Raw genomic sequence first — 27243 nt, forward strand, 5'->3', positions numbered from 1 at the left:
ACTGAGCCACCCGGGCGCCCCACAATATTATGCATTCTTAAGTTTCCTTCCGAATGCTATGCAAAATGCTGTTCATTCTACATGGCCACCGCTTCCCAGAATGATCACACACAGGAAAATATGGTGCATCAATGTCCACATTTACAAGTAAAAGGAGCACTTTAATAGAGTCAACAACATTAGAGAGCTAAAACCCCACCCTGCCAATGCTCTCTCTTTACAACTGAGCTCTAAGGACTCATTTTATTTCCATCTGCAAGGCAAATATTCATTTGGAGTGGACCCAATAGTTAGGCTTGTGGATGAGACACTAAGGTTTCTTGAATTATTAGACTCTGACTTAGAGAATAAGCAATTGTGGTCCAACGACTCTCACTTCTTAATTCAATAGCCTATGGAAATTTCTCTTACAGGAAAGGGAGAAAGAAAGAAACTGCCATCAATTTGGGGCTAAACACTGCTGACTTCATCTCTGTGTGCCAAACAGCAGAAGATGCCTTGAGGGAGGCAGTGAGAGGAAGACTGGAAAGGAGGCTGATGAATGTGAGGATGCAGCACAGGCTGGCCTGATTAACAAGTTTCTCTGGATCTTTCCCCCATGTGCTCTGGACCTTCCGTGATATGGTATTGGAAATGTCGCTTTTTTTTTTTTTTTTTTTTTAAGCTTTGATGGTGACATTTCAAAAACAACCCTTCCAATAAATACAAGGAAGTTATATCTGGAATTAAAAACTTTCTATACATGAGCTAACAAAAAAAAAAACCCTCACGAGGCTTTTTGTTTTGTAATGTTCCCTTCCTCTGATTTTAGTATAATTTTGGAAATCTTTCCATAATTTCCTCCCTCAAGTGTACAAAAATAGCTTTCAAAGGAGACTCAATCCAAGTGATTTTTTATGACTGATTAGGTCCTGGCTTAAATAGGGGCATTATAAAGTGTAGTTTCCACTAGGAAATTTTTGCTGAAAGCAAAATGAAGAGAGAACATACTTCCTAAACAGTTATGCTGGAACCTAAAGGTTTCAGAACACGGTTAAACAGAAAGTTCTGAAATCCATCTGTGAAATTAATTTACATATTCCTTCATACAGGCAAATAAGATTAACACCGCCAAAATAACAAAATCCCCTTCGTTGTTTCTCAAAGAGTAAATTTCAAGTCTTGTCATGTTATGTTGTTCTCAGAAGGAAAGTGCTCAAATGGTGCGTCAGACCAGAAATTCCTGTGGCATCAATGATGCACCGTTACTAAGTTAAGTGCTTTTTAAATTCAACTTATTGGGCGCCTGGGTGGCTCAGTGGGTTAAGCCGCTGCCTTCGGCTCAGGTCATGATCTCAGGGTCCTGGGATCGAGTCCCACATCGGGCTCTCTGCTCAGCAGGGAGCCTGCTTCCCTCTCTCTCTCTCTCTCTCTCTGCCTGCCTCTCTGTCTACTTGTGATCTCTCTCTGTCAAATAAATAAATAAAATCTTTAAAAAATAAATAAATAAATAAATAAATTCAACTTATTGGCAGAACTCACTTAGAAGCATGAAATAAGCATACTGTGAGATAGAAAAGACTAAACTAAAAGACTATGACAAACTGGGACAAAAACCTAGTCCAACAGGCAAGGACTATTAGAGGATATGGTTAAAAGCAAGCTTGACTCACATGCTTTCAGTAAATCAAGAGCTATTTATTAAAATGCCTATTATGAACAGGGAGCACAGGAGAGAATAGGGTAGAATACAACATTCAGATCCTTTCTATAAACAGAAACACTCATCTCCACTTGTGTGCTTTGGTATTGGAGGGGGTTGAAATTTGGCTCCCCCAGAAGTGTTTTTCTGTTCAGTTTCTTAATCTCTTTGAGCCTCAGTTTCTCAATCTGAAAAACAGGGACAATAAAACCCATCAGTCCCCACTGAATTAAATGAGACAAAATAGGGAAAGTGGTCTCTCATTAGATGTCAATACACATTATTTCCTTTCCCATCATATACTGTCAATAAAGCTGTCTCTCAGAAGTAGTAAAATGCAGCATTCTACCTGGAAAGGGTCTGTCTTCATCACCCCCATGCAGAGGAATTTCCTTGTTTTCTGGCATATACTTTCTGGTAATGGGCAAGGACATCAGCCGGATGTGATGGATGAGTGAGCGCCAGGTGTGAGCTCCAGAAAGCACTGGTTCAGGTGGTAATGGGCTGAAAGGTTGAATCACAAAGTAGGCAGTGAGCAAGATTAATCCCAGGGTTACAAGGACCTACAAGGAAAGACAGGGAAAGGATTAATAATTGTACCAGCAAAAAAATATTTTAATGCCAAGAAAAAACCCCGCCTCTTCTATTATTTCCAATATGCCTTAGAACTAATCCATTTTCATAAACAAGTCATTTACATCCACTTCTGAAAGCATTTAAAGTTTGATTTTGAGGGGTGCCTGGGTGGCTCAGTGGGTTAAAGCCTCTGCCTTTGGCTCAGGTCATGATCCCAGGGTCCTGGGATGGAGCCCGGCATTGGGCTCTCTGCTCAGCAGAAAGCCGGCTTCCCCCCCGCCCCCCGCCTGTCTCTGCCTACTTGTGATCTCTGTCCGTCAAATAAACAAACAAAATCTTAAAAAAAAAAAAAAAAAAGCCTGATTTTGAGAACCATGAGGACTGCAATGCTCATCAAGCTTCTATCATTTGAAAAATTATACAAAAAAAAGTTTAAGGGGCGCCTGGGTGGCTCAGTGGGTTAAGCCGCTGCCTTCGGCTCAGGTCATGATCTCAGAGTCCTGGGATCGAGCCCCGCATCGGGCTCTCTGCTCAGCAGGGAGCCTGCTTCCTCCTCTCTCTGCCTGCCTCTCTGCCTGCTTGTGATCTCTCTGTCAAATAAATAAATAAAATCTTTAAAAAAAAAAAAGTTTAAAATACACACAAATACAGTTTAACTATAAACATATAGCTTCCATCTAGGATATTTATTTTTTTATTTTTATTTTTTAAAGATTTTATTTATTTGACAGAGAGAAATCACAAGTAAGCAGAGGCAGGCAGAGAGAGAGGAGGAAGCAGGCTCCCTGCTGAGCAGAAAGCCCGATGTGGGGCTCGAACCCAGGACCTGGGATCATGACCTGAGCCGAAGGCAGCGGCTTAACCCACTGAGCCACCCAGGCGCCCCCCATCTAGGATATTTAACAAAATAGTCAAATTTCCTAGTAACACATGGTAATGAGAGCAAAGGCCAAATTATTCACAGAAAAACTAAGGTTCAGTGGTGGAATCAGAGGACAGTAGTTTTTGGAGAGAAAGTTGAAGAATTTGTGTTCTATAAGGTATCTCCACATCAGAACACATTTTTACCTTATACATAGCTATCAGGAGAGGATACTGGGGTGGCCCTCTCTGAGGTTCGTTCTTTTCCAGGAGCTGTCGGATAAATTTTTCAATTGCCTTCTCTGACATGCCACATTGATGGCCTGTTTGTCTCACCAAATCAACAGTCTCTGAAAGTTTGTCATAAATGCTGAGCTCACTGGCGGCGAGATCCATGTCTTCCAATACAAAATCCCTGGGAGAAAGAAAATAAATGTAAAAACAAAGATGGTTTCTTTCAAGTACTTCCTCCTCAAAGCTCCTTCCTTTAGAACAGCGCTTCCTGACCATCTGGGGGGGGCAGGACCAGCTTTGTGTTTTTCCTAATCCACTGCAGGCCAATGTTTTTGTAAAACAAAATCGATGTCTAGACAATGTCAAGTTAGTGGCATACAGCTTTTAGGTGTTTCTTAATTGTGGGGTAGTAACAAATGGTTTACAGACCAGTACTGGTTCCCAAACACTCTGAGGAATGCTAGTCTAAGAGCACAATAAATAAATCAAATGGGACCCTGAAACACTAGTACCAAAATGATTTCTGAAACCAATCACAAGAGGTCTGTTACCAGTAACTTACTTAAATAAAAAAGAAACACAACATGGAGTCTTGTTGATCTCATTTCTTTGCATTTACATCAGATACGCCTTTTAGCAACACAGGAGGAGGAACTAATCACTGAAAGCAAGATTTACTGTGCGTAACATGCTGATACTCTTTGTTACTGTTAGAGCAAGAATTTCAGGCAACACGGAAACCATGGCACTGGGTCTTCAGACCTTGTACATTGCAGTCCTCATGCTTTTCCACAAACACAACTTTAGAAAATAAAGAGCCTTTTATTCGTGTTTTATATACTTAAAAGACCTGAGATCTTTAATTTCAAAATTCAATTTGTTCTCATAGTTTCTTCAAAGCCAAACTGTTTCACAGTAGCCATAGAATAAAAGGTAAAAACTAAAGTGGCGAAGTATAATACTCTCTTGTAACATTTGTAAAATGCAGTCAAATAGTTCTTTTAAAGACTGCTTGTGTTTGAAAAAAGAAAGAAAAAAAGTATTTCCTTCATTTAGAGAAGGAAAAACAGAGGGGCGCCTGGATGGCTCAGTCATTAAGCATCTGCCTTAGGCTCAGGTCATGATCCCAGAGTCCTGGGATAGAGCCCAGCATTGGGCTCCCGGCTCAGCGGGAAACTAGCTTCTTTCTCTCCCACGCCCCCTGCTAGTGTTCCCTCTCTTGCTGTGTCTCTCTGTGTCAAATAAATGAATAAATAAATAAAAATCTTAAAAAAAAAAAGAAGGAAAAATAGGGCTTGGGATTTATGTTCTCTTCTATTGGTCTTTTTCCACCTTCAATGTAGAGGTCCTCTTATCTCACATACCTCATCCCCAAAGTGCTTCTAACCCCAAAAAGCACTGACAGGATACAATTCTATTTTTTTTAGTAAGGAGATGCTGCCACCTGTAGAGCAGAGGACAACAGTCCTGGAGGTCAGCAGAGAAAAGCAGGCCCACAGTGCCACCAGCCAGCGAGCACCTCAGCCTATCTCCCCTTCCAGCAGAGCCTCTGGGGGACTGATTGACTGGTGCTCTTTATGACTCTTAGCCCTTTAGTTCACTAGTTATGAAGTGGGCCTACACATTAGAATCACCTGGACAGTTTTTTTTTTTTCCCCCTAAGATTTTTATTTATTTATTTGACAGACAGAGATTACAAGTAGATAGAGAGGCAGGCAGAGAAAGGAAGGGAAGCAGACTCCCTGCTGAGCAGAGAGCCCGATGTGGGGCTTGATCCCAGGACCCAGGGATCATGACCTGACCGAAGGCAGAGGCTTTAACCCACTGAGCCACCCAGGCGCCCCCACCCCCTCCCCCGGACAGTTTTTAATGAACGCTCATACCAGGATGTCAACCCTAACCAATTAAATCAGAAACAGACTTCTAATGGTGAATTAACAGGCAGGGAATCTAGACTTTGAGGAACTGGCTGGGGGAGGGGAGAAACTCCCCACACCTAATGAGGCTAAATCCCTTCCCCAAAGTCTTTGCTCTTGCTCAGTGTTTTTAATAGGCCATACAGGCTTTCATTTCAAGGTTCAGATAAAAGGATGGGTAAACTCTATTTAGAAATGTGTATTTTCAGGGTGCCTGGGTGGCTCAGTGGGTTAAGCCTCTGCCTTTGGCTCAGGTCATGATCTCAGGGTCCTGGGATCAAGCCCCGCATCGGGCTCTCTGCTCAGCAAGGAGCCTGCTTCCCCCTCTCTTTGCCTGCCTCTCTGCCTACTTGTGATCTCTCTCTCTGTCAAATAAATGAATAAAATCTTTAAAAAAATACGTATTTTCAACCAATGGTTCTGGGACAACGAGATATCCACATGCAAAAGGATGAAATGGGACCCTTCCTTCTACCATACACAAAAATGAACTCAAAATGGATCAAAGACATAAACTTAAGAACTAAAATTATAAACCCTTAGAAGAAAACGTGGGGGAAAATCTTCACGACACTGGATTAGGCAATAACTTCTTAGATATGGCAGGAAAAGCATAAGCAGCAAAAGAAAAACTAAATTGGACTACATTAAAATATTTTTGTACTGCCAATGATACCTTTTAGGAAAGTGAAATGACAACCCACAGAATGGCAGAATGCATATGCAAACCATATATCTGATAAGAGATTGCTATTCAGAGTAAAGAATTAGTACAATTCAATAATAAAACGACCCAATGTTAAAATGGACAAAGAACGTGAATAGACATTTCTCCAAAGAAAATACACAAATGGCCAATAAATTCATGAAAAGATGTTCAACGTCATTAGCCATCAGGGAAATACAAATCAAAACCACAATGAGACACTACTTCACAACCACGGGGATGGCTATAATGAAAAAATCATATAAGCTGGCAAGATGTTCGGCACCTGGAACCCTTGTACACTGCTAGTGGGAATATGGTACAGCTGCTTTGGAAAAGTTTGAGTTTCTCAAAATTTAAACAGAGTTGTTATATGATCCAGTAATTCCACTTGTAAGTGTGAACCCAAGAGAATTTAAAACATATTTCCACACACAAACTTGCATATAAGTATCCAAGCAGTATTATTCATAATAGCTCAAAAATAGAAGCAGTCCAAATGTCCATGAACTACTGAATGGATGAATAAAATATGGTATACCCACACAATGAAATATTGGACAATAAAAAGGAATAAAGTATTGATACATGCTACAACACAGGTGAGACTTGAAAATATTATGCTAAATGGAAGAAGATAGTCACAAAAGATAACATAAGACTTCATTAATAAAATGCAAACAGTCAAGAATAGAGGCAATCTATAGAGACAGAAAGTAGATTCATTAGTAGTTATCCAAGGGAGGGAAGGGAGAATGGGGCGTGACTGTTAGTAGATACAGTGTTTCTTTCTAGAGTGACAAAAACGTTCTAAACTTAAATTGTGGTGATAGTTGCACAACTCTGTGAATATACTAAAAATGTACACTAAATCGTACATTTCAAATGGGTGAATTTCATGGCATATAAATTAAAGCTCCAAAAAGACATTTTTAAAATCTGTATTTATAGAATTTCAACATATGCCTGTTGTGGCATTTATTACACTACACTGCTATGATCTGGCTATGTCACTTGGTCTACTTCATCCAAAAAATAAAAGGACTGTGAAGTAGGAGGTTTTCAAAGTCCCCTCTAGCTCTAAAATTTTAAGAGTAGATGAAGACTTCAGGAACTAGAAAAAATTCAGTTCATTAGAAATTAAGGACTTATGCCAAATTGCATTGCTATCCCACTTCCTGTTATGCCATCCTATGTCCTAGGCATCATGCTAAACACTCTAGAAACATTATCTTTGTAAATCATCACAGCAATCCCAGAAGGTAGGTGTGACTTCTTTTTATTAAGTTTTTTATTTTAATTCCAATATAGTTAACATACAGTTCTATCAGTTTCAGGTGTACAATATAATGATTCAACAACTGTATATGTGACTCAGTGCTCACCACAGGTAAGTGTACTCTTAATCTCCTTCACCTATTTCACCCATTCCCTCACCAACCTCCCCTCTGGCAACCGTTAGTTTATTCTCTATAGTTAAGAGCCTGTTCCTTGGTTTGTCTCTCTTTGCTTTCAGTTTTGCCAAAAGGTAAGTGTGATTAATCCTATTTCTCAAATATTGAAACTAAGCTCAGAAAGGTTCCATAACTTGCTGGGATGTGAAGTCAAGTGTGCCTGACATCAGGGTTGATGCTTTTAACCTTTATGCATGCTGCCTCCCTTACCAAGTATTTTCCTACTCTGAGCTGGCAGTACAGAAACCGCAATACCGTGTCCCTCAATTATCACAACTGAGTGGCTGAGAACTGGAAAAGTGAGCAACTACAATGATTCCTGGAAAAATAAAGCAGTAACTTATAACAGTATTTTTTACATTGTGATTTTGTGACTAGTGATTCCAGAGACAGAATTTTTCTGTTGAAATTAACAGACATTCTAAGCAAGCAAGGATAATGTTCAAACAAACCATAATTAATTACCCAACAATATCCAGTCAAAATCCATTAAAATTTAGTAAAGGGCCAGAAAAGAGAGCAGTGAGAATACGAGAAAAAATCCCAATAAAAAATCTGAAAGTGTTGGAAGGTGGAGCACATGTAGGTAGCCCTCAGGCAACAGAGAACATTATTGTGCCTTTAGGAGATCTCTGAAAGGAACAAAAGCGCAAGTGAGGAGAACTAACAACCATCATTTCTGATGACAATTTCACAACCTTCCCTAAACCTCTGCTTACTTTTAATACACATAAACATTTCACCAAACCCAGAGTTTGTATTGTAAAAACAGGGTTTTCTTTGTAATTCAAGTATACAATGATATTACAATGCTGAATATATTTTTGCTAACTGTACATCCTTCTTCCTTGAGATTCTGACACACTTCCCAAGTTATGGGATGGATTATTACTAATAATTTCATAAAGTTTCTAAGAGCATATGGGGATCTTCATAATAAGCCCTCCTTTTGGCTTTGGTTAGATCAGTCATCCTCACCTGGGGGCGATTCAGGACAGGGGACATTTGGAAAGTCTGGAGACATTTTTTTTATGGTCACACTGGAGGGGTACTGGCATCTAGCAAATATGTTAATTAAACATACACATAAAATGTCCCTTTGGGTTGGGTTTCATACTAGCAAAGCAGCTCCTTGCTGTGATCTGAAAGTCCTCCACACAAGGATTTGTATTAAAAAATAATAATAAAAAATCTTGTCCTCTAAGGAAAAAAAAAAAAAAAATCAAACACATAGTCATGGCTAAGTATCAAGCATGAGGGGACTGACTGAAATCAGCTGAGCCTTGATGGCAATTCCTTTACCTCCAGAAAGAAAGAGAGATCCAACTCTGGCAGGAATGAGCTTTGCCACAGAGGGAAGTTCCAAGTGCGCTTGACTCCTAACAGTGGCTTAGGAGGCTTGACTCCTAACAGACCTGCAATGGCACAGGCAGGGTCACCAGCAAAATTATGAAAATCAAGGTATCATGCACCACCCTGGACAGAAGGAACTGCTAGAACATCTGGGAGCGGGATCCAGGTGCAGAAGTATTCAAACTCTTCCCTGTTGACTAAAGGCACACCCCCAATTACAAGACACTGCTTTAGCCAGCAGTTCTCCACTGGGGAAGAGTTTGTTCCCCAGGGGACATGTGGCAATGTCTGGAGACATTTTAGATTGTCAAAACTGGAAAGGCACCATTAGCATCCAGTGGGTAAAGACTAAACATCCTACAAGGACAGCCCCCTATAACAAAGAACTGTCCCACTTAAACTATTAAGAGTGCTGAGGTTAAGAAATTCTCCTTTCAAGGGAGGCCGGGGTGGAGGTGAGGGGAGAGGTAAGCCAGGAGGCTGTTTGCTTCTGAAGGAGCATCTCAGGAAGAGAAGGAAGCCACTGACAGCTCTGATGAGATGTTCTTCACAATTCCTTCTAGGTCTCAGTCTAGGAAAAAAACAGGACAGAGGCATAGCTGACAGAATGACCCTGACAGAACTTAGCAACAAAAATATTTAAAGTAGAAAACAGGTTAAGAGGTCAGAGTAAGGGGCGCCTGGGTGGCTCAGTCAGTTAAGCATCTGCCTTTGGCTCAGGTCATGATCCCAGGGTCCTGGGATCAAGCCCCACATAGGGGTCCCAGCAGGAAGCCTGCTTCTTCCTCTCCCTCTGCCTCTCCTCCCCGCCACCCCCCCCACTTGTGCTCTCTCTCACTCTCTCTCTCAAATAAAATCTTTTTAAAAAAAAAAAAAATAAAAAAGAGGTCAGACCTAATGTCAACTTCTGCTTTGTCCTAATACAGAATTCCTTTAGAGTTATAAATATGTACCAAGCACTGATTTGACATCACCCTGGAGGGTCTCGGTTTACCAAACTAAACAGCTGTGCCAGTTAGGCAACTCTGAGATGCCATACTGATGCATCTAGCTAAAACATCAAAGGGAAAATGCTGTATTTCAAAAAGAAAGTTTCAAAAGCCCATCTAAATATGTCCCAGGGGCGCCTGGTGGCTCAGTTGTTAAGCATCTGCCTTCAGCTCAGATCATGATCCCAGGATCCGGAGACTGAGCCCTGCATCGGGCTCCCTGCTCAGCGGAAAGCCTGCTTCTCCCTCTCCCACTCACTCCCCTTGCTGTGTTCCCTCTCTCACTGTATCTCTCTCTGTCAAATAAACAAATAAGTAAATAAATAAATATGTCATAATCTTCAAAAGTGGGAACAATATCTCGAGTAATACTAAATTTTCTTTTTTCAGCACCAGGTTCTTTAGTGCTAGCTATGCAGTATGATAAAACCATTCCTTAGTGTTACGAACAAATTCCATTCTATTTTATCCAGTGATTCCCATTAACTGAAGAAGTTCTACTAAAATGAAAAAAATGCTGCCTTTGGTATAATAAAAACCACTAAAAAAAACCCCATCATATTTATTTATTTTTTTTAATGTATTTTTTTAAAAGAATTTATTTATTTATTTGACAGAGATCACAAGTAGGCAGAGAAGCAGGCAGAGTGTGAGAGGGAAGCAGGCTCCCCGCTAAGCAGAGAGCCCCTTGTGGGGCTCAATCCCAGGACCCTGAGATCATGACCTGAGCAGAAGGCAGAGGCTTAACCCACTGAGCCACCCAGGCACCCCACAAATACAATATTTAAAGAAAAAATAGTTGGTGAATATTAAAACAAGAGGATTTAAAAGAGCAGGAATTAAAAATGTAAAAAGTGCTCAAAATGTACAACTGACGGAATAGTTTTTTGCAGTTTTTTTTTTAAGATTTTATTTATTTAAGAGAGAGAGAGACACAGCGAGAGAGGAAACACAAGCAGTGGGAGTGGGAGAGGGAGAAGCAGGCTTCCTGCTGAGCAGGGAGCCCAATGCCAGGCTCTATACGGGATTCCTTCCCAGGACCCTGGGATCGCGACCTGAGCTGAAGGCAGCTGCTAAACAACTGAGCCACGCAGGCACACCTACTTTTTTGCAGTTTTATCATCATTTGACTAAGTCCTCTTTCTGGACATCTCTGTCCAGTGAAACCTGGTGAGTCTGACACTTAATTTGCTCACTGAAAATATGTCTCTTCCACTTTTTCCAGCTGCTTATTTTTGAAAAATTGTAAGCCTCCAGAAAAATGAAATACTACAATAAACATATATCCTTCCCTTCCTACTGAGCCACCCAGGTGCCCCGGCCTTTTTTTTTTTTTTTGTCCTTTATGATAGGAAAATATTTGAAGCAGTAACCCCCATCCCATTTTAAAACTTATTTTTACCTGGTCCTATCCTCACCTTCTCTATCATTAAAACAACAACAAACCCTTCCTCTCTAGAATTCCAGTGCTCATGTTCTCCCTCCCTTCTGAGCCAAGTTCCTTAAAAAAAAAAAAAAAAAAAAGGCATCACATCACCTTTTTTCTCAGATCTCCATTTGTTTACTAACCTCTTGAAATTATATTTCTGCCCTGCTCACACCAATAATGCTCTCACTCAGGCCACCAGTGGCTCTCTACATGCCAAGTCCAAAAGTTTTGGATGTTTTCTCAACTATCACCTTACCTGACCTCTCTGCAGAACCTGCTGTTGCTATGTATTTTCTCTCTCAAGTGCTCTCAAACCTTGGCATAATTCTCTTTTCTGAGAGACTATACCCCTGAATGTGGTATTTATCATAGTTGTCCTTGATCTTCTCATACCCCTCTATGGCTTTAACTGCCATCTATTAGTGATTCCAAATCTCTTCTCTGGTCTACAACTCCAGAACTCCAGACCCATCCATCTACCTACCTACCAGACACCATGGCCGAAATTTCCTACTATCTCTTATATGTAATGTGTCCATAACTGACTATTTTCCTCCCTGCAACCCATTTCTCCTACTATATTGCTTTGTAATTAACAGAAACACCAGTTCTCCAGATTTAAAACCTCTCTTCCACCTTCTTCATCACCACCAATGAACCAATTGCTAAATCCTCAATTCCACCCCCTGTATAGTTCCCACCTTCATCATCTTCCCTTTAGCTCTACATTAATGGCAGTTAAGGCCCTCAATATCTCTCCCTGGACCACCACAAAGATATACTTTATCTCCATACTTCCAGTCCTCCTCCTCTCCAATCCGTCCTCTACTCTCTCCACAAATTATTTTTTCTGAAACACAAATTAGTTCATGTTACTCATCTATTTAAAGCAACTTCCTTGGGGCACCTAGGTGGCTCAGTGGGTTAAAGCCTCTGCCTTCTGCTCAGGTCATGATCCCAGGGTCCTGGGATTGAGCCCCACACCGGGCTCTCTGCTGGGCAGGGAGCCTGCTTCCCTCTCTCTCTCTGCCGCCTCTCTGCCTACTTGCGATCTCTGTCAAATAAACAAGTAAAATCTTTAATATAAATAAACAAATAAAACAACTTCTTTGAGGGGGTTCCTGGGTGGCACAGTTGGTTAAGTGTCCGACTGTTGATTTTGGCTTAGGTCATTTCCTCAGGGTTGTGAGATCAAGACCTGAGGCCTAGCGTGGAGCCTGCTTAAGATTCTCTCTACCCCTCTCAAATAAACAAACAAATAAATAAAATAAAGCAACTTCCTTGAATCCCCAAGACCTGCTATGCAAAAGTGTAGACAGTGGGTTAAGAAGGCAAATGGAGTTGGAAAAAGATGGATAATTACTTGATCTTCCATCTACTGTGTAGCCATAGCAATACCACTTAATCTAAGCCTCAGAGTTTTCATTATTTTATAAAATGTTGTTTAGGGATCATAGATGATGAATGTAAAACATGTGTCCCAGGGGCACCTGGGTGGCTCAGTGGGTTAAAGCCTCTGCTTTCGGCTCAGGTCGTGATCCCAGGGTCCTGGGATCGAGCCCCACATCGAGCTCTCTGCTGGGCAGGGAGCCTGCTTCCCCCTCTCTCTCTGCTTGCCTCTCTGCCTACTTGTGATCGCTTTCTCTCAAATAAATAAATAAAATCTTAAAAAAAAAAAAAAAGTGTCCCAATACCCAAATTTAATACTTAGTAAATGTCATAAGATGAAGCCCAAATTACTTAGCATTGGCCCTTTATGACCTGGTCAACTGCTTATCTGTTCAGTCTCATTTCCCATTCCTTCTTCACATGCTTCACTGCCATACCATTTCACATCTTTTTGCTCTTGCACAAGTAATTTCCTCTGCTATAAAGTCTAACTCCCATAGATTCCCAATGAGTGAACTCCTTATTCCAGCCTTGATGTTTGTCCTTTGAACCTTAAACACAATTCAATCACTCTATATTATACCTATTTCCATGTCTCCTCACACTACATTGTTTTCCTTGAAAAGAAAATCACAGGGGCACCTGGGTAGCTCAGTTGGTTAAGTGTCTGCCTTCAGCTCAGGTCAAGAACTCAGGATCCCAGGATCAAGTCCCACATTGGGGGGGGGTTCCCTGCTCAGCAAGGTGTCTGCTTCTCCCTCTCCTTCTGCTCCTCCCCTTGCTCATGCTCTTTCTTTCCCAAATAAATAAAATCTTAAAAAAAAAAAAAAAGGGGTGGGGGTGAAAATCACAGGCCCAAAATGGTGTCCTTAGGTAAAGTCAGTAAACCAAGACTTAACACCTAACCTAACTGCAGTTTCAAACCCCTTAGAACTTTAACCAGCTTTAACTGGTTTTAACTTTAACACGGAATTTCTGGTCAGTGCTAGAAAATTTACTGATAAAACTTTTCCCATTTCCCTTAGGTAAATGACCTTGCCCCCCCCCCCCCAAAATAGCCTTTATTCTACGCTACCTTTATTTTTTTTAAGATTATTTATATTTCAGATTTTATTTTTTAAATTTTTATTTATTTATTTATTTTTAAAGATTTTATTTATTTATTTGACACACAAAGATCACAAGTAGGCAGAGAGGCAGGCAGAGAGGAGGAAGCAGGCTTCCCACTGAGCAGAGAGCCTGATGTGGGGCTCGATCCCAGGACCCTGGGATCATGACCTGAACTGAAGACAGAGGCTTTAAGCCACTGAGCCAACCAGGCGCCCCTAGATTTTATTTTTTATTTAACAGAGCACGAACACAAGCACGGGGAGTCTGGAGAGGGAGAAGCAGGCTCCCCAATAAGCAGGAAGCCTGATTTCGGGGCTTGATCCCAGGACCCTAGGATCATGACCTAAGCAGAAGGTAGACACTTAACTGACTGAGCCATCCAGGCTCCCCTATTTATTTTGAGAGGGAGGGAGGAAAGGAGGGAGAGAGTGAGCGTGCATGTGTGCATGCGTTGGTGGGGGGGGGGGAGGGAGTGGGAGAATCTCAAGCAGACTCCCTGCTGAGTGTGGAACCCACACAGGGATAGATCTCACAACCCTGAGATCATGACCTAAACCATAATCAAGAGCTGAACGCTTAACCAGCTGAGGCACCCAGGTGCTCCCTCTATGTTTGAAAACCTTTCCTAGGGGCGCCTACGTGGCTCAGTGGGTTAAAACCTCTGCCTTCGGGGGCAGGGGTGGCTCAGTGGGTTAAGCCACTGCCTTCGGCTCAGGTCATGATCTCAGGGTCCTGGGATCAAGTCCCGCATCGGGCTCTCTGCTTAGCAGGGATCCTGCTTCCCTCTCTCTCTCTCTGCCTGCCTCTCCATCTGCTTGTGATCTCTCCCTGTCAAATAAATAAATAAAATCATTAAAAAAAAAAAAAAAAAAAGAAAAGAAAAACCTCTGCCTTCGGCTCGGGTCATGATCCCAGGGTCCTGGGATTGAGCCCCACGTCGTGCTCTCTGCTCGGCGGGAGCCTGCTTTCCCCCCTTCTCTCTGCCTGCTTCTCTGCCTACCTGTGATCTCTGTCAAATAAATAAATAAATAATCTTAAAAAAAAAAAAAAAAACCTTTCCTTTTCTGTAACCGTTAGGAGCTCCCCTCTACTTGCTAGATGGGATGCTGCCTGATTAATGAATTAATAAAGCCAATTACATCTTTAAAATTTGCTCATTTGAATTTTTGTTATTTAACACTTGAAAGCAAAGATAAATGGAGAAACAGAAGAAACTAAAAACACACATGAAATTCACCTCAGGGACATGAAAACTGATCAATGTCTACTAAACAAATTTATAGAAAGGACCTAAAGTGGTCATTCTTTTCCCAAACTAATTGATCTAATACTTGATTCCTTTTACCTTTTATTCTTCTTATTCTTAAAAATAGACCAACCTAAGGAGGATTTAGATGAGATTAGGAACCTCCCATTTAGATAATCTGTGGTGTTGTGGGGCAGCTGTAGAGAACTAGGGATTCAAAGTGGGTCTTGAAAGTTGTTTTGGTCCAAAGCAGAAAGACCTAAGAGGGCAAACAGGGTTACTCTTTGGTATGCAAGTTGGACTATGTGAACTTCAGTCAAAACTTCAATGTAGCAAAAGTTGCATTTCTGTTGTTCTTTAGAAAAAAACTGTGATAAACTCAAATACACACTTTTATTAAGGGAGAAGATTCCACCATGGGAACAACCAAATGAGCACCCTGAAGAAGTCAGAATAGTTAAGTATCCGGGAGTAGTTTCTATTATAAAGTGATGACTATACACTTTAAATGTACTCGCGAATACCAAGGCTATGCAGGCTCTTAAACATGAAAAGGTGTGCCAACAGGGTTAACGGTCTTAAGACACTACGGAACACGATTTTTGTACTAAAAGGTGATTACAAACAGCTCATCGGGTCAATAAACCAAATCATACAACTTTCTGAAACGATGCTACTGTTATCACATACCAAGTCCACACTTAAAGAAAACTCCTTAACAACTATTAGAAATAGATATTCGGGGGCGGGGGGACTACTCCCAATATACACACAAAAAATCAGAAGTCCTTCAAAAGGGCAGTGAAATCAAGACTTCGAGGCGCCAGTCGTGTTTTGGACACCAACGTGACGCCTGCGAAACAGGTTCAAGCAGGGTCGACCTCACTTTGCTCGGCCTCTCGGAGCCAAAGAAAGAAAAGGTCTTAAAGGAGTCAACCTCGGCTTGGTGGTGGTGGGGGGGGTGGTATGAGGGGAAAGTTGCCGGGGGTGCAGGCAGTCTGCGAAACACCTGAGGCTCAAGAAATGGGCTTGCGCAGGGGCAAGGGGCTGCGCGAGGATGTCACAGACGGGCCCGGCAGTAAGGCTGTCACAGCGCGGCCTCCCCCCTCCCGGCCTCGGGCCCCAGTCACTCACATGCGCGGCCCGCGCCCTCTCGGGCTCCTCCCGCCTCGGGGACAGCAGCCGCCCGGCGAGGAGGGTAAGCCGACAACTTCCTGCTTCCGGGCACGTAACCCGGAAGCAACTCCCGCGCCACCGGCGAGGCCGCGCGCCCTAAGGCAGCTCCTTCTTCACGCCCCGCGCTTCCGTCAGAAACAGAACCAGTGACGTTGCCGCGCGCGCGAACTCCCGCGATATCTGGAGAGCACTGGTCCCTGCTCCCCCTGGCGTCAGGTTCTTGCCGTGCGGGTTCTTTTCATTGCATGCCAGGGTCTGTCCTGTGGCTGCGCTCAACCGGGGCTTCGCAGCTGTGCTGATCCCGTTCAACAAGCTTTTATTGAGGCCCCTACTACGTGCCGAGCAGCGTGTTAGGCATTAAGGGGCTGGAGTGGGAGGGTTAGGTAATGGGGGGCAAGTCCTTAAAGCCTCCCGGTGCTCTTCGTCTAAAACAAAGACAAACACTGTGGCTTCCAACTTTACCGGGTTAGCAGACCAAACGTCATTGTGATGCGTTTGCGTTGCTGTTTCACCCGCTGCCTAACTCGCGGGGGCGGGGCAGGCGGCCTTGACAGTTCCGGTAGAAAACTTTTAGAGGCAAAATTTCTCCCTCCGCACGGGTAGGAGGAGTCTCTAAAAAGTCGGACGCAACCTCCATTACAGACGACCTCCTCCACAGCTTTACGCCACAGGAAGGAAAAATTCCCTACAGCCGTGCGGTAGTCAATTCCCCCTCTCCTCCATCTTGATAGTGTACTGTTCTTTAATAAAATGCTTTGTGCTTGGTACATTCCTAGTGTCCTTATTCGAGAGCGGATCCTCATACAAATCTTTTGAGGGGAATCCAAGAACCGAGACTTGCACTGACACAAGACCAGCTTCCACCGGTAACTCCAGCACAAGGTAAGATAGTCCTCACCCCGCTGGGGCTAGAGGACCCATGTCTGATTTACTTTCTCGGATGTCAGTTCTCACTCACTTTGCAATTTGGCTACTACTGTCTGCATTTCTTCCCCTCCTGCACCTCTTCTGCCATCACTCACTGTGTGACCCTCAAAACCCGAGGACATGCTGTCCCACCTGCTAGTTCCGTCCATCCTCATACTCATTCAACTTCCTGGATGGTCCATCTAACCAAGAGTTCTACTTTTTCTGTTGCCTCATATCAGACCTCCTCACGTGCCCCCCACTCCCTTTCTGGTAAGATGGTTTCAATCAGCCTCTAAAACTTAAATGCCAGGTGGGTGCATGATTATCACGGTATCGTATGGGAATTTATTTCCAATAAGGCAAGGGCAAAACTTTGTACCTACTCAAACTTAAGTTAATACTTCTGAGAGGGGCCTGGGATGAAATCCGTAAATGGAACTACATAGATGTTGAGGGCCAGGGCATATATCCTGGCACTCGGGGACTCATTAGGGACCATAAAATATACCAATGCCCTCCCTCATGGGCACATCGATTGCGAGGAGGCAGGTAAAGAAACAAGAGGCTGTAGTAATATTAATTAAGGCAGTGGGCCTCTCTTAGGGGGACACCCTCAGGGTTGCTCTTCAAAGCAGTGAGGAAAGGGGCACCTGGGTGGCTCAGTGGGTTAAAGCCTCTGCCTTCGGCTCAGGTCATGATCTCAGGGTCCTGGGATCGAGCCCCACATCCGGCTCTCTGCTTGGTGGGGAGCCTGCTTCCCCCTCCCCCCTGCCTGCCTCTCTGCCTACTTGTGATCTCTCTCTCTCTCTGTCAAATAAATAAATAAAATCTTAAAAAAAAAAAAAAAAAGACAGGGAGGAAGGCCATCTCCCTTCCGGATACACAACATTCCAATGGGGACATTCTTGGAATATTGTGTCTACTTCTCCTTCTTTGCTATCCCCTTACAGATGGGAAAATGGTTGTCAGATGTACCCGGAATGCTTCCTTGCTAACTGGAATGTTTGACCCCCCAAACTTTAAAGAGGAAATGGTTCATCTTTTCTGCATACAGCATGGCCCCAATATAAACTATGAGATGGGGCAACAAGGCCCCACAATAGGACAATGGATTATAACATCATCTTACTAGGTGGCTCAGTCAGTAAGCATCTGCCTTCAGCTCAGGTCATGATTCCAGGGTCCTGGGATCGAGCTCCACATCAGGCTCCCTGCTCAGCGGGGTGTCTGCTTCTTCTCCCTCTGGCCTTCTCCCCTGCTGATGCTCTCTCTCTCTTGCTCTCTTAAAAAAAGAAAATCTTTTAACACCATCTTACAGCTAGACCTCTTTTGTAGAGACTAAGGACAGAGGTCTCAGATCCCTTAGATCCAAGACTTCATGTTCCTTAACAAACCCTAGGCTTTTCAAAACCTGCAATATTGAGCTGTCCTCTTTAGTTCTCCTCACAGACCCAAGCCGTAAGCCCCCTCCCCCACCATCAGAGGAGGCTTCCCAAAGCCCCCACTGCCCCACCAAACCCTACCATAGCCCCAAAACAATGATCCAGTATCCCAATATCTGGGACCACCAACCCCCTCAGGTCCTAATAAGCCCCTTCCAATTCTGTGTCCCCTCCAGGAAATGGCTGGTCCAACTGGAACCACCATGTGGGTGCAAACTCCATTCTCTATGAGTGATCTCCACCAAGTCCAAAAGGACTTGGGAGATTTTTCTGTGGACCCTGACACCTACATATCAGTTTGGCACTAATTTTTGATCTGTCCTGAAGGACACAGTGGTCATTCTCAATCAGACTCTCTCCAAGGCAGACTGAGATGGAACTGGGGAGCCTGCCACCCAATTTGGGGATAAACTTTACAGTTCTGCCAGATACCATGGCAGTGCCAGTCACAGATCCGGCACAGATCCGATTATCATCGGAACTATGAGACTCTACAAGGACAATGGTCCCGAGACCATCTTACAATCTATCTAACAAATGGAATGAAAAGATGCCAATCAAAGCCAATTAATTATAATAAGCTGGCTCTCATAAACCAGGGAAAGGAAGAAAACCCTGCAGCCTTTATGGAAAGACTAAGAGAGACTAACTAAACATACCAACCTTGATCCCAGTTCTTATAGTTCTTAATGGCTGACTTATCACTCAGACCACCCCCAATGTAAGGAGGAAACTCCAAAAGTTATCCCTAAGGTGAGACACCCCAAGCTCTGAACTCCTTAAGGTGATCAATTTGGTGTTCTATAGCCAGGACCAGGAGGGGAAAAAAGGGAAAAGAAAAACATAAGGATCGGAGACAGGCTCAATTCCTGGTGACCTTGCAACACAAGTCATCACCTTAGGGTCACCCCCTCAAAAGGGAGACACCAAAAGGATCCTGTTACCATGGAACACTGGAGAGATGAATGTCCTTAAGTCCATAACATGGCCTGTTCTCAATGTCCTCAAATGGGACATTGGAGGAGAGACTGCCCCTTCTAGGGAGAACCAGAAGTTCAGAATCCCTTCTGTCACCACCATCCCCACTAGCTGTCACTCGGAGGAGACCTAGGGCACCAACAGGCTCCCCCACTCACTGTTTCCATCACTGCAGTGGGGACCAGGTGACCCTTGATGGGGCAAGTAGGACAATTAATTTTCTTTTGGACACGGAGCCACCTACTTTATCTTAACCTCTTTTACGTATAAGCTTTCCTTCAACTCCTATCTGGTTATGGGAGTGAATGGCCTACTCACCAAGCTAAAATTCATCTGTTCTTGGGACAGGGCTCTATTCAGTTAGTGCCTTCGAGAGGCTCTATGGGAAAAACAGATCCTACCAAAGCCGCACCACTCAAACCCAACCTCCCCACTCCAACCAGAAGATGAGGTCCTAATTAAATCCTGGAGAGATGGATCTCCTGGATCCCAATTAACTCCTTTATGGAAGGGACCCTCTACTGTTCTTTTATTCAGCCCTACCCTATAGTCAGTCATCAAGGTCCCAGAAACTGCCAGTTGGATCCATCTCTCCCGAGCCAAGCCTGCTTTGACCTCTAACAAAGAGGATGACCCCGATGCCTCTGAACATACTCTTCAAAAAGGGGGCATCTCAGATAAGTCCTAAAATTCTCTATTCTGTTATATCCAATACCTTAGTGTGGTCAGAGTTCCTCCAGGAGACTTCTAAGACTACACCCTTAAAGAAATCCATGGGTACCTCTTTGACCACACTCACTTCTTCTGCCTGATAATTCTCACACTGCCCTGGACCACACAAGAATGCAACTTTCTGACCCCTTAGCCCCATCACTTACACTGCTCAGTGCTATCTCAACACCACCAATTCCTCTTGCTGGATATGTGTGGGACCCCACTTAGCCACTGTAACTCCTGTACCTGCTTCATTGTGGGCCACCAACAAGAGCCCCACTAGTTTCACCTATACCTGTCTTTGGACACAAACATGGACCTTGCAGCCCCCTGTAAGTGCAAGAAACCTCCAAAGAAAGGTCACAGAACACAGCAGAAAAATCCTAAATGCTCAGAGGCCCCTCCCAATACCTTCTATTGTGGGACTGCTGCATACTCAACTCAAACTTTTTAATATGACCTTCCCAATCTATGTTAGTGCTAGCTCATCATCTGGGACTCCAGTAGGTTCTATTCCCTTTTCTTAGTGCCTTGCATTTCAACCTAACTTCGGCAGGGAAAGTGGGAAAGTGTTTCTGATCACTACTTTAACACTGTTAAAATACCCCACTTTTAATCTTCCCCCTAAATTCACCATCAAGCTCCCCACTGGGTCCACCATGTCTCAATAATGTCAGGGCCATCCATCAGCCCAAATAATCTCCTCCTCCTTCAACACGACCTACCAACAGCCCTCCCACTGGAAAAACTCCTAGAACATATTCTGGAATCCTCACTGAAGCCACCTCTTTTCTGAACAGCCCAACACAACTGTATAGTCATGACCCCCTTGCCTGCCTTCATATTGGCTTCGGTCCCCTTTAGGGCCACTGCTAGACCTCGGAGAACTCCCTCCGAGGAAGTCCCTTTATTTTCTTTCTTCCCCCTCCCCCCTGAAAGACTTATTTATTTGAGTTGAGGAGGGGACGAGGAACAGAGGTAGAGAGAACCCCAAGCAGACTCAGTGGAGCATGGAGCCAGTGCAGGGCTCTATCTCACAATCCTGAGATCACTACCTTAGCCAAAACCAAGAGTATGACGCTCAACCAACTATACCTCCCAGGCGCCCTATTTCCTATCGTAACCAAGGCTTACCTGCATCCTCTCTGGTATGCAGGTCCACAGAAGGGACTCTGTGGAACTCAGGCATACCTAGCCCTTCCAAATGGATGGAAGGGCACTTGTTCTTTCACCTGGTTAGCTCCAGATGTAACCCTCATAGGAAGTACTCAAAGAGTTTCCCACTCTATTGTAACTGAAACATCCATATCCAAAGCAGGCGGTCCTTACACTCCTCTTACTAGGGACCCTCCTGGAAACAGCCTCAGGATCAGCCACAGGGATCACTAGGACTGTCCTTTCTCCCCAATTCTCTCAAGAATTAGGCAAATCCGGGGCGCCTGGGTGGCTCAGTGGGTTAAAGCCTCTGCCTTCGGCTCAGGTCATGATCCCAGGGTCCTGCATCAGACTCTCTGCTCAGCAGGGAGCCTGCTTCCCCCCCCACCCCCACCCCTCTGCCTACTTGTGATCTCCGTCAAATAAATAAATAAAATCTTAAAAAAAAAAAAGAATTAAGCAAATCCATTCAAAAAAGTATGCAAATCTTGGCAACCTTGGAGGACTTAGGGGTAATCCTCCAAAATCAAAGGGCATTAAATATACTTGCTTCTGCCCAAGGGGGTATATGCGCATTAGCTTAAGAATAATGTTTTTATGTCAAACAATCAGGGTTTGTTCAAGAAGTATTAAAAGACTTCACATCTCCTATCAGGTACATCCACCGCCTCCTTTCTTTTGGTCTTAGGTCATGGATATTTTCCTTCTTCCAGGACCTCTCCTTTGCATGATCCTTCTTTTGTTTTTTGGACTGTGTCTTCTTCACCTTTTAACACAGCTCATCTCCTTTCATGTTAGACAGCTCCAACTTCAGCTCTTACTGCAACAAGGGTATCAGCCCCTATCAAGTGAACATCAAAACTACCATAGCCCTGGACCAGAGTAGTCAAGCCTTCTAAGACCAGGACACAAGCCCCCAGTCCGCCTTAATCTCCTACCACTGCCTGATGCCCCAGACAGAGAGCAAAGATTAGGACTCTAACGAAAACACTGACGTGTTCTGAAGGAAGCAGCTACAGAAGGTTGAGTTCGGCCCTCGACTTAAAAGATTTCAGGACCTCGTCTTTGAAGGGGGAATGGCAGAGTAGGCTATTACATATGAGCTGGAGGCAAGGGCAGCAATAAATGGGTTACATTTAGAGACCTGAGGGCAAACATCTTGGTTTTGTGGTTTCCAACTTACCAGGACTACAAGAACAAGAGCAGCAGGTGCAGAGCTTGTGCTCTGCTCTTCAACTTCTGCCCCAGGGTAACCCCAGAATTCATATTACGTTTGCATTCAGGATTGCCCACCCTGGTAAGGGAAGACCGGTCCAGCAGGAACCTTGTAGGGCAAAAGTTCTCCCTCCCCACCGGTAGGAGGAGTCTCCATTAAAAACTACCTTGTCCACACTCCTGACCCCACTTAAAAGGGAAAAAAAACTCCGGTAGCCTCGGGGCAGTTGCCAATCCCGGACTTGCCCACTCCATTCTGAGTGTACTGTCCTTTGATAAACCGCTTTGTGCTTGCTACCTTTCTTCTCACTGTTTTTATTCCACTGCGGATCCTCATGTATTAAATCTTTTGTGGGGAATCCAAGAAGAGGGCCTTCCATTGACACAGGGCAAGCTTCCACCGGTAACAATTACAAAAAGATGTTTCGAAGAGGGGCGGGGAATCTACTCCCAATATACAAGAAAAATCAGAAGTCCGTCAAAAGGGCAGTGAAATCAAGACTTCGAGGCGCCAGTCGTGTTTTGGACACAACGTGACGCCTGCGAAACAGGTTCAAGCAGGGTCGACCTCACTTTGCTCGGCCTCTCGGAGCCAAAGAAAGAAAAGGTCTTAAAGGAGTCAACCTCGGCTTGGTGGGGGAGGGGGGGGGGTGGTATGAGGGGAAAGTTGCCGGGGGTGCAGGCAGTCTGCGAAACACCTGAGGCTCAAGAAATGGGCTTGCGCAGGGGCAAGGGGCTGCGCGAGGATGTCACAGACGGGCCCGGCAGTAAGGCTGTCACAGCGCGGCCTCCCCCGCTCCCGGCCTCGGGCCCCAGTCACTCACATGCGGGGCCCGCGCCCCTCTCGGGCTCCTCCCGCCTCGGGGACAGCAGCCGCCCGGCGAGGAGGGTAAACCGACAACTTCCTGCTTCCGGGCACGTAACCCGGAAGCAACTCCCGCGCCACCGGCGAGGCCGCGCGCCCTAAGGCAGCTCCTTCTTCACGCCCCGCGCTTCCGTCAGAAACAGAACCAGTGACGTTGCCGCGCGCGCGAACTCCCGCGATATCTGGAGAGCACTGGTCCCTGCTCCCCCTGGCGTCAGGTTCTTGCCGTGCGGGTTCTTTTCATTGCATGCCAGGGTCTGTCCTGTGGCTGCGCTCAACCGGGGCTTCGCAGCTGTGCTGATCCCGTTCAACAAGCTTTTATTGAGGCCCCTACTACGTGCCGAGCAGCGTGTTAAGCATTAAGGGGCTGGAGTGGGAGGGTTAGGTAATGGGGGGCAAGTCCTTAAAGCCTCCGGGAGCTCTTCGTTTAAAACAAAGACAAGCAATCATTCAAATTAACACACATTTAGTCCACTCCTGAATATTTATTGACGCTTACTCTGCCAGACATTACCAAGCCCTTTGTATTCGTGAAACCAATTCAACTACTCTATCATATAAATAGTTTCTGTACCGGCCAAGGTCAGGCCACCACAGGATGGGGGAATTTAGCATTATGATTATTTTGAACCAAAAGCAATTAGAATCCAGCACTTTTAGGAAAAGCTCTCCACTTACCCCGTCAACTGCCTGCCTGTAGCTAGAAGATAGCTATTAACGTAGATTCCTCTTTATCTGAGAAATTTACAGGACTTTTGTTTCAATCATCTCCTCTACCCTTCCTGCTAATAGAACGGGGCCTTTCTCTTCTTTGTATCCCCAGATCCTTGCCCCTCTCCTTAGCTCAGGTTGTCTCCTATAAGCCTTATGTTGGCTGTCTTTGGAGTGTGTGTGCCTGTGTATGTGTGTGTGTGTGTGTACGCGCGGGCGCACGCGCGCCCTGCATATATGAAACTCAATTTGATTTTCCTCGTTAATATGTTGCAGGTCAATTTGATTCTTTGTCCAGCTGGAAGAACCTTGAAGTGCAAAGTAAATTCTTCCTGATGCCCAACATTTATCTCATACCAACCAAGCTGAGGTTTATGGAAAGGTTAATTTGCTCAAGATTACACAAAGGGTGGTGTGAACCCAGGTTCCTTATTTTGCCCCGTCTTTAGTGCCAAGATCCTAAATGCTTTCTATTAGAGATCTGCAACCAAAATGCTACTGAGTCCAGACTGTAAGGACCTATTTAACCAGAGACTTCCATTAAGGTTAAACAACCACCTTGTTTATCCCTTAAACTGTCCCTGTTCCCCTTCCCCCAGGGGACTGACTTAAAAACAAGTCCCGGAAACCAGCTCCAGGTAACAAAGCCCAAATACAGGGGTGAGTCAGGCCAGGTGGAGACATCCGATCAGTGGGGAGATGCATAGTCTCCCTAGTTACCAAGGAATATGGGCCCCGCCCTTTGGGCACCTTTTGGGCGCCAATTCTGACCAAGGAGATAGGCTGATTCAAATGTCTACTAGGGTAAATTGTAATTCAGTTGGTCACCTAGCATCTCTGTGGAGTTTCCTGTGTGTGTTACAATCTCATTGGCCACCTGTGCATGGCCAGGCCTTTGCCCTTAAAAGCTAGTCTGTGAAACAGAGAAGGGTTGCCCCTCTCTGTAAGAGGCGCGGCCCTGGCCGGTCAGTATGATTCTTGATGCTTGGTGCGAAATAAAGCTTTGCTTAACCTTCACTTTATATCAGTCTCACTCCTTTAATCATGGACCCATTTTGGGGGGCATAACAAGACTAATAAAGCTAACTATAAAGGCAGTGTGATACTGATGCAGGGATAGGGAAACTAATTAAGCAGAACAGAGAGACCAAAATGAGAACCACGCATCTATAGACACTTGCTTTATGACAGAGAGGTACAACAGAGGAGTGAGGAAAGGATAATGCTTTCAATAAATAGTTCTGATAAATAAATAAATTGCTTTTGGTCAGTTGGATATCCATATAGGAAAAAATGAAACTTGACTCCAATCTCACACCACACACCAACCTAAGTTCTATGTGCATTATAGCTCTACATGAGAAAAGCAAAACAAGAAAACTTTAGAGCAGCTCTGTCCAATACCATGGCCATACAAGTGACTACTGAGTACTTAAATGTGGCTAGTCAGAATTGAGATGTTCTGTAAGAGATAAGACACAGTGGACCACATGAAATTTACAAAAACCACCTCTGATCACTGAAAGACACAATTGAGAGAATGAAAAAGATAACCTATAGAATGAAAGAAACCAACAAAGAGCTTGTGTCCAGGATACATAAAAACTACCAATAAGAAAAAAGACAACTGGACAGCCAAATAGAAGAATGAGCAGAAGATCTGAACACAAAAAGATAATACCACAAAAGAGGACACCTAAATGGCAAATACACGTGTAAAAAAAAGTGTTCAACTTCACTAATCATTAGTTGTTACAGAAATGACTATGAGATCTATACACGCTCCAAAATTGCTTCAACGGAAATGACTAGCAACACTGGGTGTTGATGAGGAAGTGGAGCAAAGCAAGTCACACACTGCTGGTAGGGATGTAAATTGCTATAGCCATTTAGGAAAACAGTCTGGTTAACTGTTAATTACAATATACATATAACTTATGGCCCAGCAATTCTACTACGTATATACTCCAAAAAATTCACGTACAGTGCACCAAGATACATACAAAAATATTCATAGCAGCACCGTTTGTCATAGACACAATCTGGAAATATTCCAAGTGCCCATTAAGAATAGAATGTATAGGGGCACCTAAGTAGCTTAGTTGAGTATACGACTCTTGATCTCAGCTCAGGTCTTGATCTCAGGGTCATGAGTTCAAGCCCTGCACTGAGCTCCATGCCGGGCATGGAGCCTACTTAAAAAAAAAAAAAAAGAAGGAATGAAATGTGTAAGGCATGTAGTATATTCATGCAACAGAATACTACATAGCCACTGCATACAACATGGTAATATCTTGCAAAAATGATTAGCAAAAGAAGACAGACACACAAAAAATACTTCATGACTTCATTTATGTAAATTTCAAAAACAGAGAAAAATAATCTATGGACTTAGAAAGTGGTTACCTTCCTCGGGGAAGGGGTACTGATTGGTAGGGGGCGCTTCCCTGGAGTTGGAAACATTTCTTGATTTAGTGGTGAGTTTACTTCATAATAATTAATTGAACTGTTACACACAGGATCTGTCCACTTTTCTGAATGTATTCAGAATTTAAATTTTTACTTAAAATACTCTGGGGTGTCTGGGTGGCTCAGGTGCTTAAGCATCTGTCCTCACGGCTCAGGTCATGATCTCAGGATCCTACGATGGAGCCCCACATCAGGCTCCTTGCTCAGCTGGGAGTCTGCTGCTCCCCTTCCCTCTGCTCCTTCCCACCGCTCATGCTCTCTCTTTCTCTCAAATAAATAAAATCTTTAAAGAAAGATTTTATTTATATATTTGACAGAGAGAGACACAACAAGAGAGGGAACAAAAGTAGGAGAGTGGGAGAGGGAGAAGCAGGCTCCCCACAGAGCAGGGAGCCCGACGTGGGGCTCAATCCCAGACCTAGGATCATGACCTGAGCCAAAAGAAGACATTTAATGACTGAGCCACCCAGGCACCCCATCAAATAAATAAAATCTTAAAAATACTCTGGGGAGCCCACTGGCTCAAGAAAGCCCATTTTTTCCTGGCCCCTCCTGCCAGTCTTCATACCACAGCCTGAGTGACAACTTTCAATGTACAAAATCTGATTTTGCCACTTCACATGTCCCTATTGCCTCAGAATCAAGTTCTAAGATCCTCTATGATT

The 27243-nt window shown here is 44.0% G+C and overlaps 1 protein-coding gene across 4 annotated transcripts in view; it reads right to left on the bottom strand.

Moving 5' to 3' along the window:
* The window catches only part of C6H6orf89 (chromosome 6 C6orf89 homolog), a 48634-nt gene extending 25176 nt beyond the window's left edge, over positions 1–23458 (bottom strand). Inside the window, exons 1-4 of one of the 4 annotated variants that reach the window (XM_047734626.1) lie at positions 16079–16178; positions 8731–8843; positions 3326–3533; positions 2031–2244 (exon numbers count right to left, since the gene is read on the bottom strand). In XM_047734626.1, coding sequence (XP_047590582.1) covers positions 2031–2244; positions 3326–3514 — 403 coding nt within the window. In that variant the 5' untranslated portion in view covers positions 3515–3533; positions 8731–8843; positions 16079–16178. Of the gene's footprint in view, positions 1–2030; positions 2245–3325; positions 3534–8730; positions 8844–16078; positions 16209–23357 lie in introns of those variants that run through there. The other 3 variants (XM_047734625.1, XM_047734624.1, XM_047734627.1) reach the window with 3 other exon arrangements.
* Positions 23459–27243: the final 3785 nt, after the last annotated feature.

This window comes from Lutra lutra, chromosome 6 (assembly GCF_902655055.1).
Source record: "Lutra lutra chromosome 6, mLutLut1.2, whole genome shotgun sequence".
Lineage (NCBI taxonomy): Eukaryota > Metazoa > Chordata > Mammalia > Carnivora > Mustelidae > Lutra > Lutra lutra.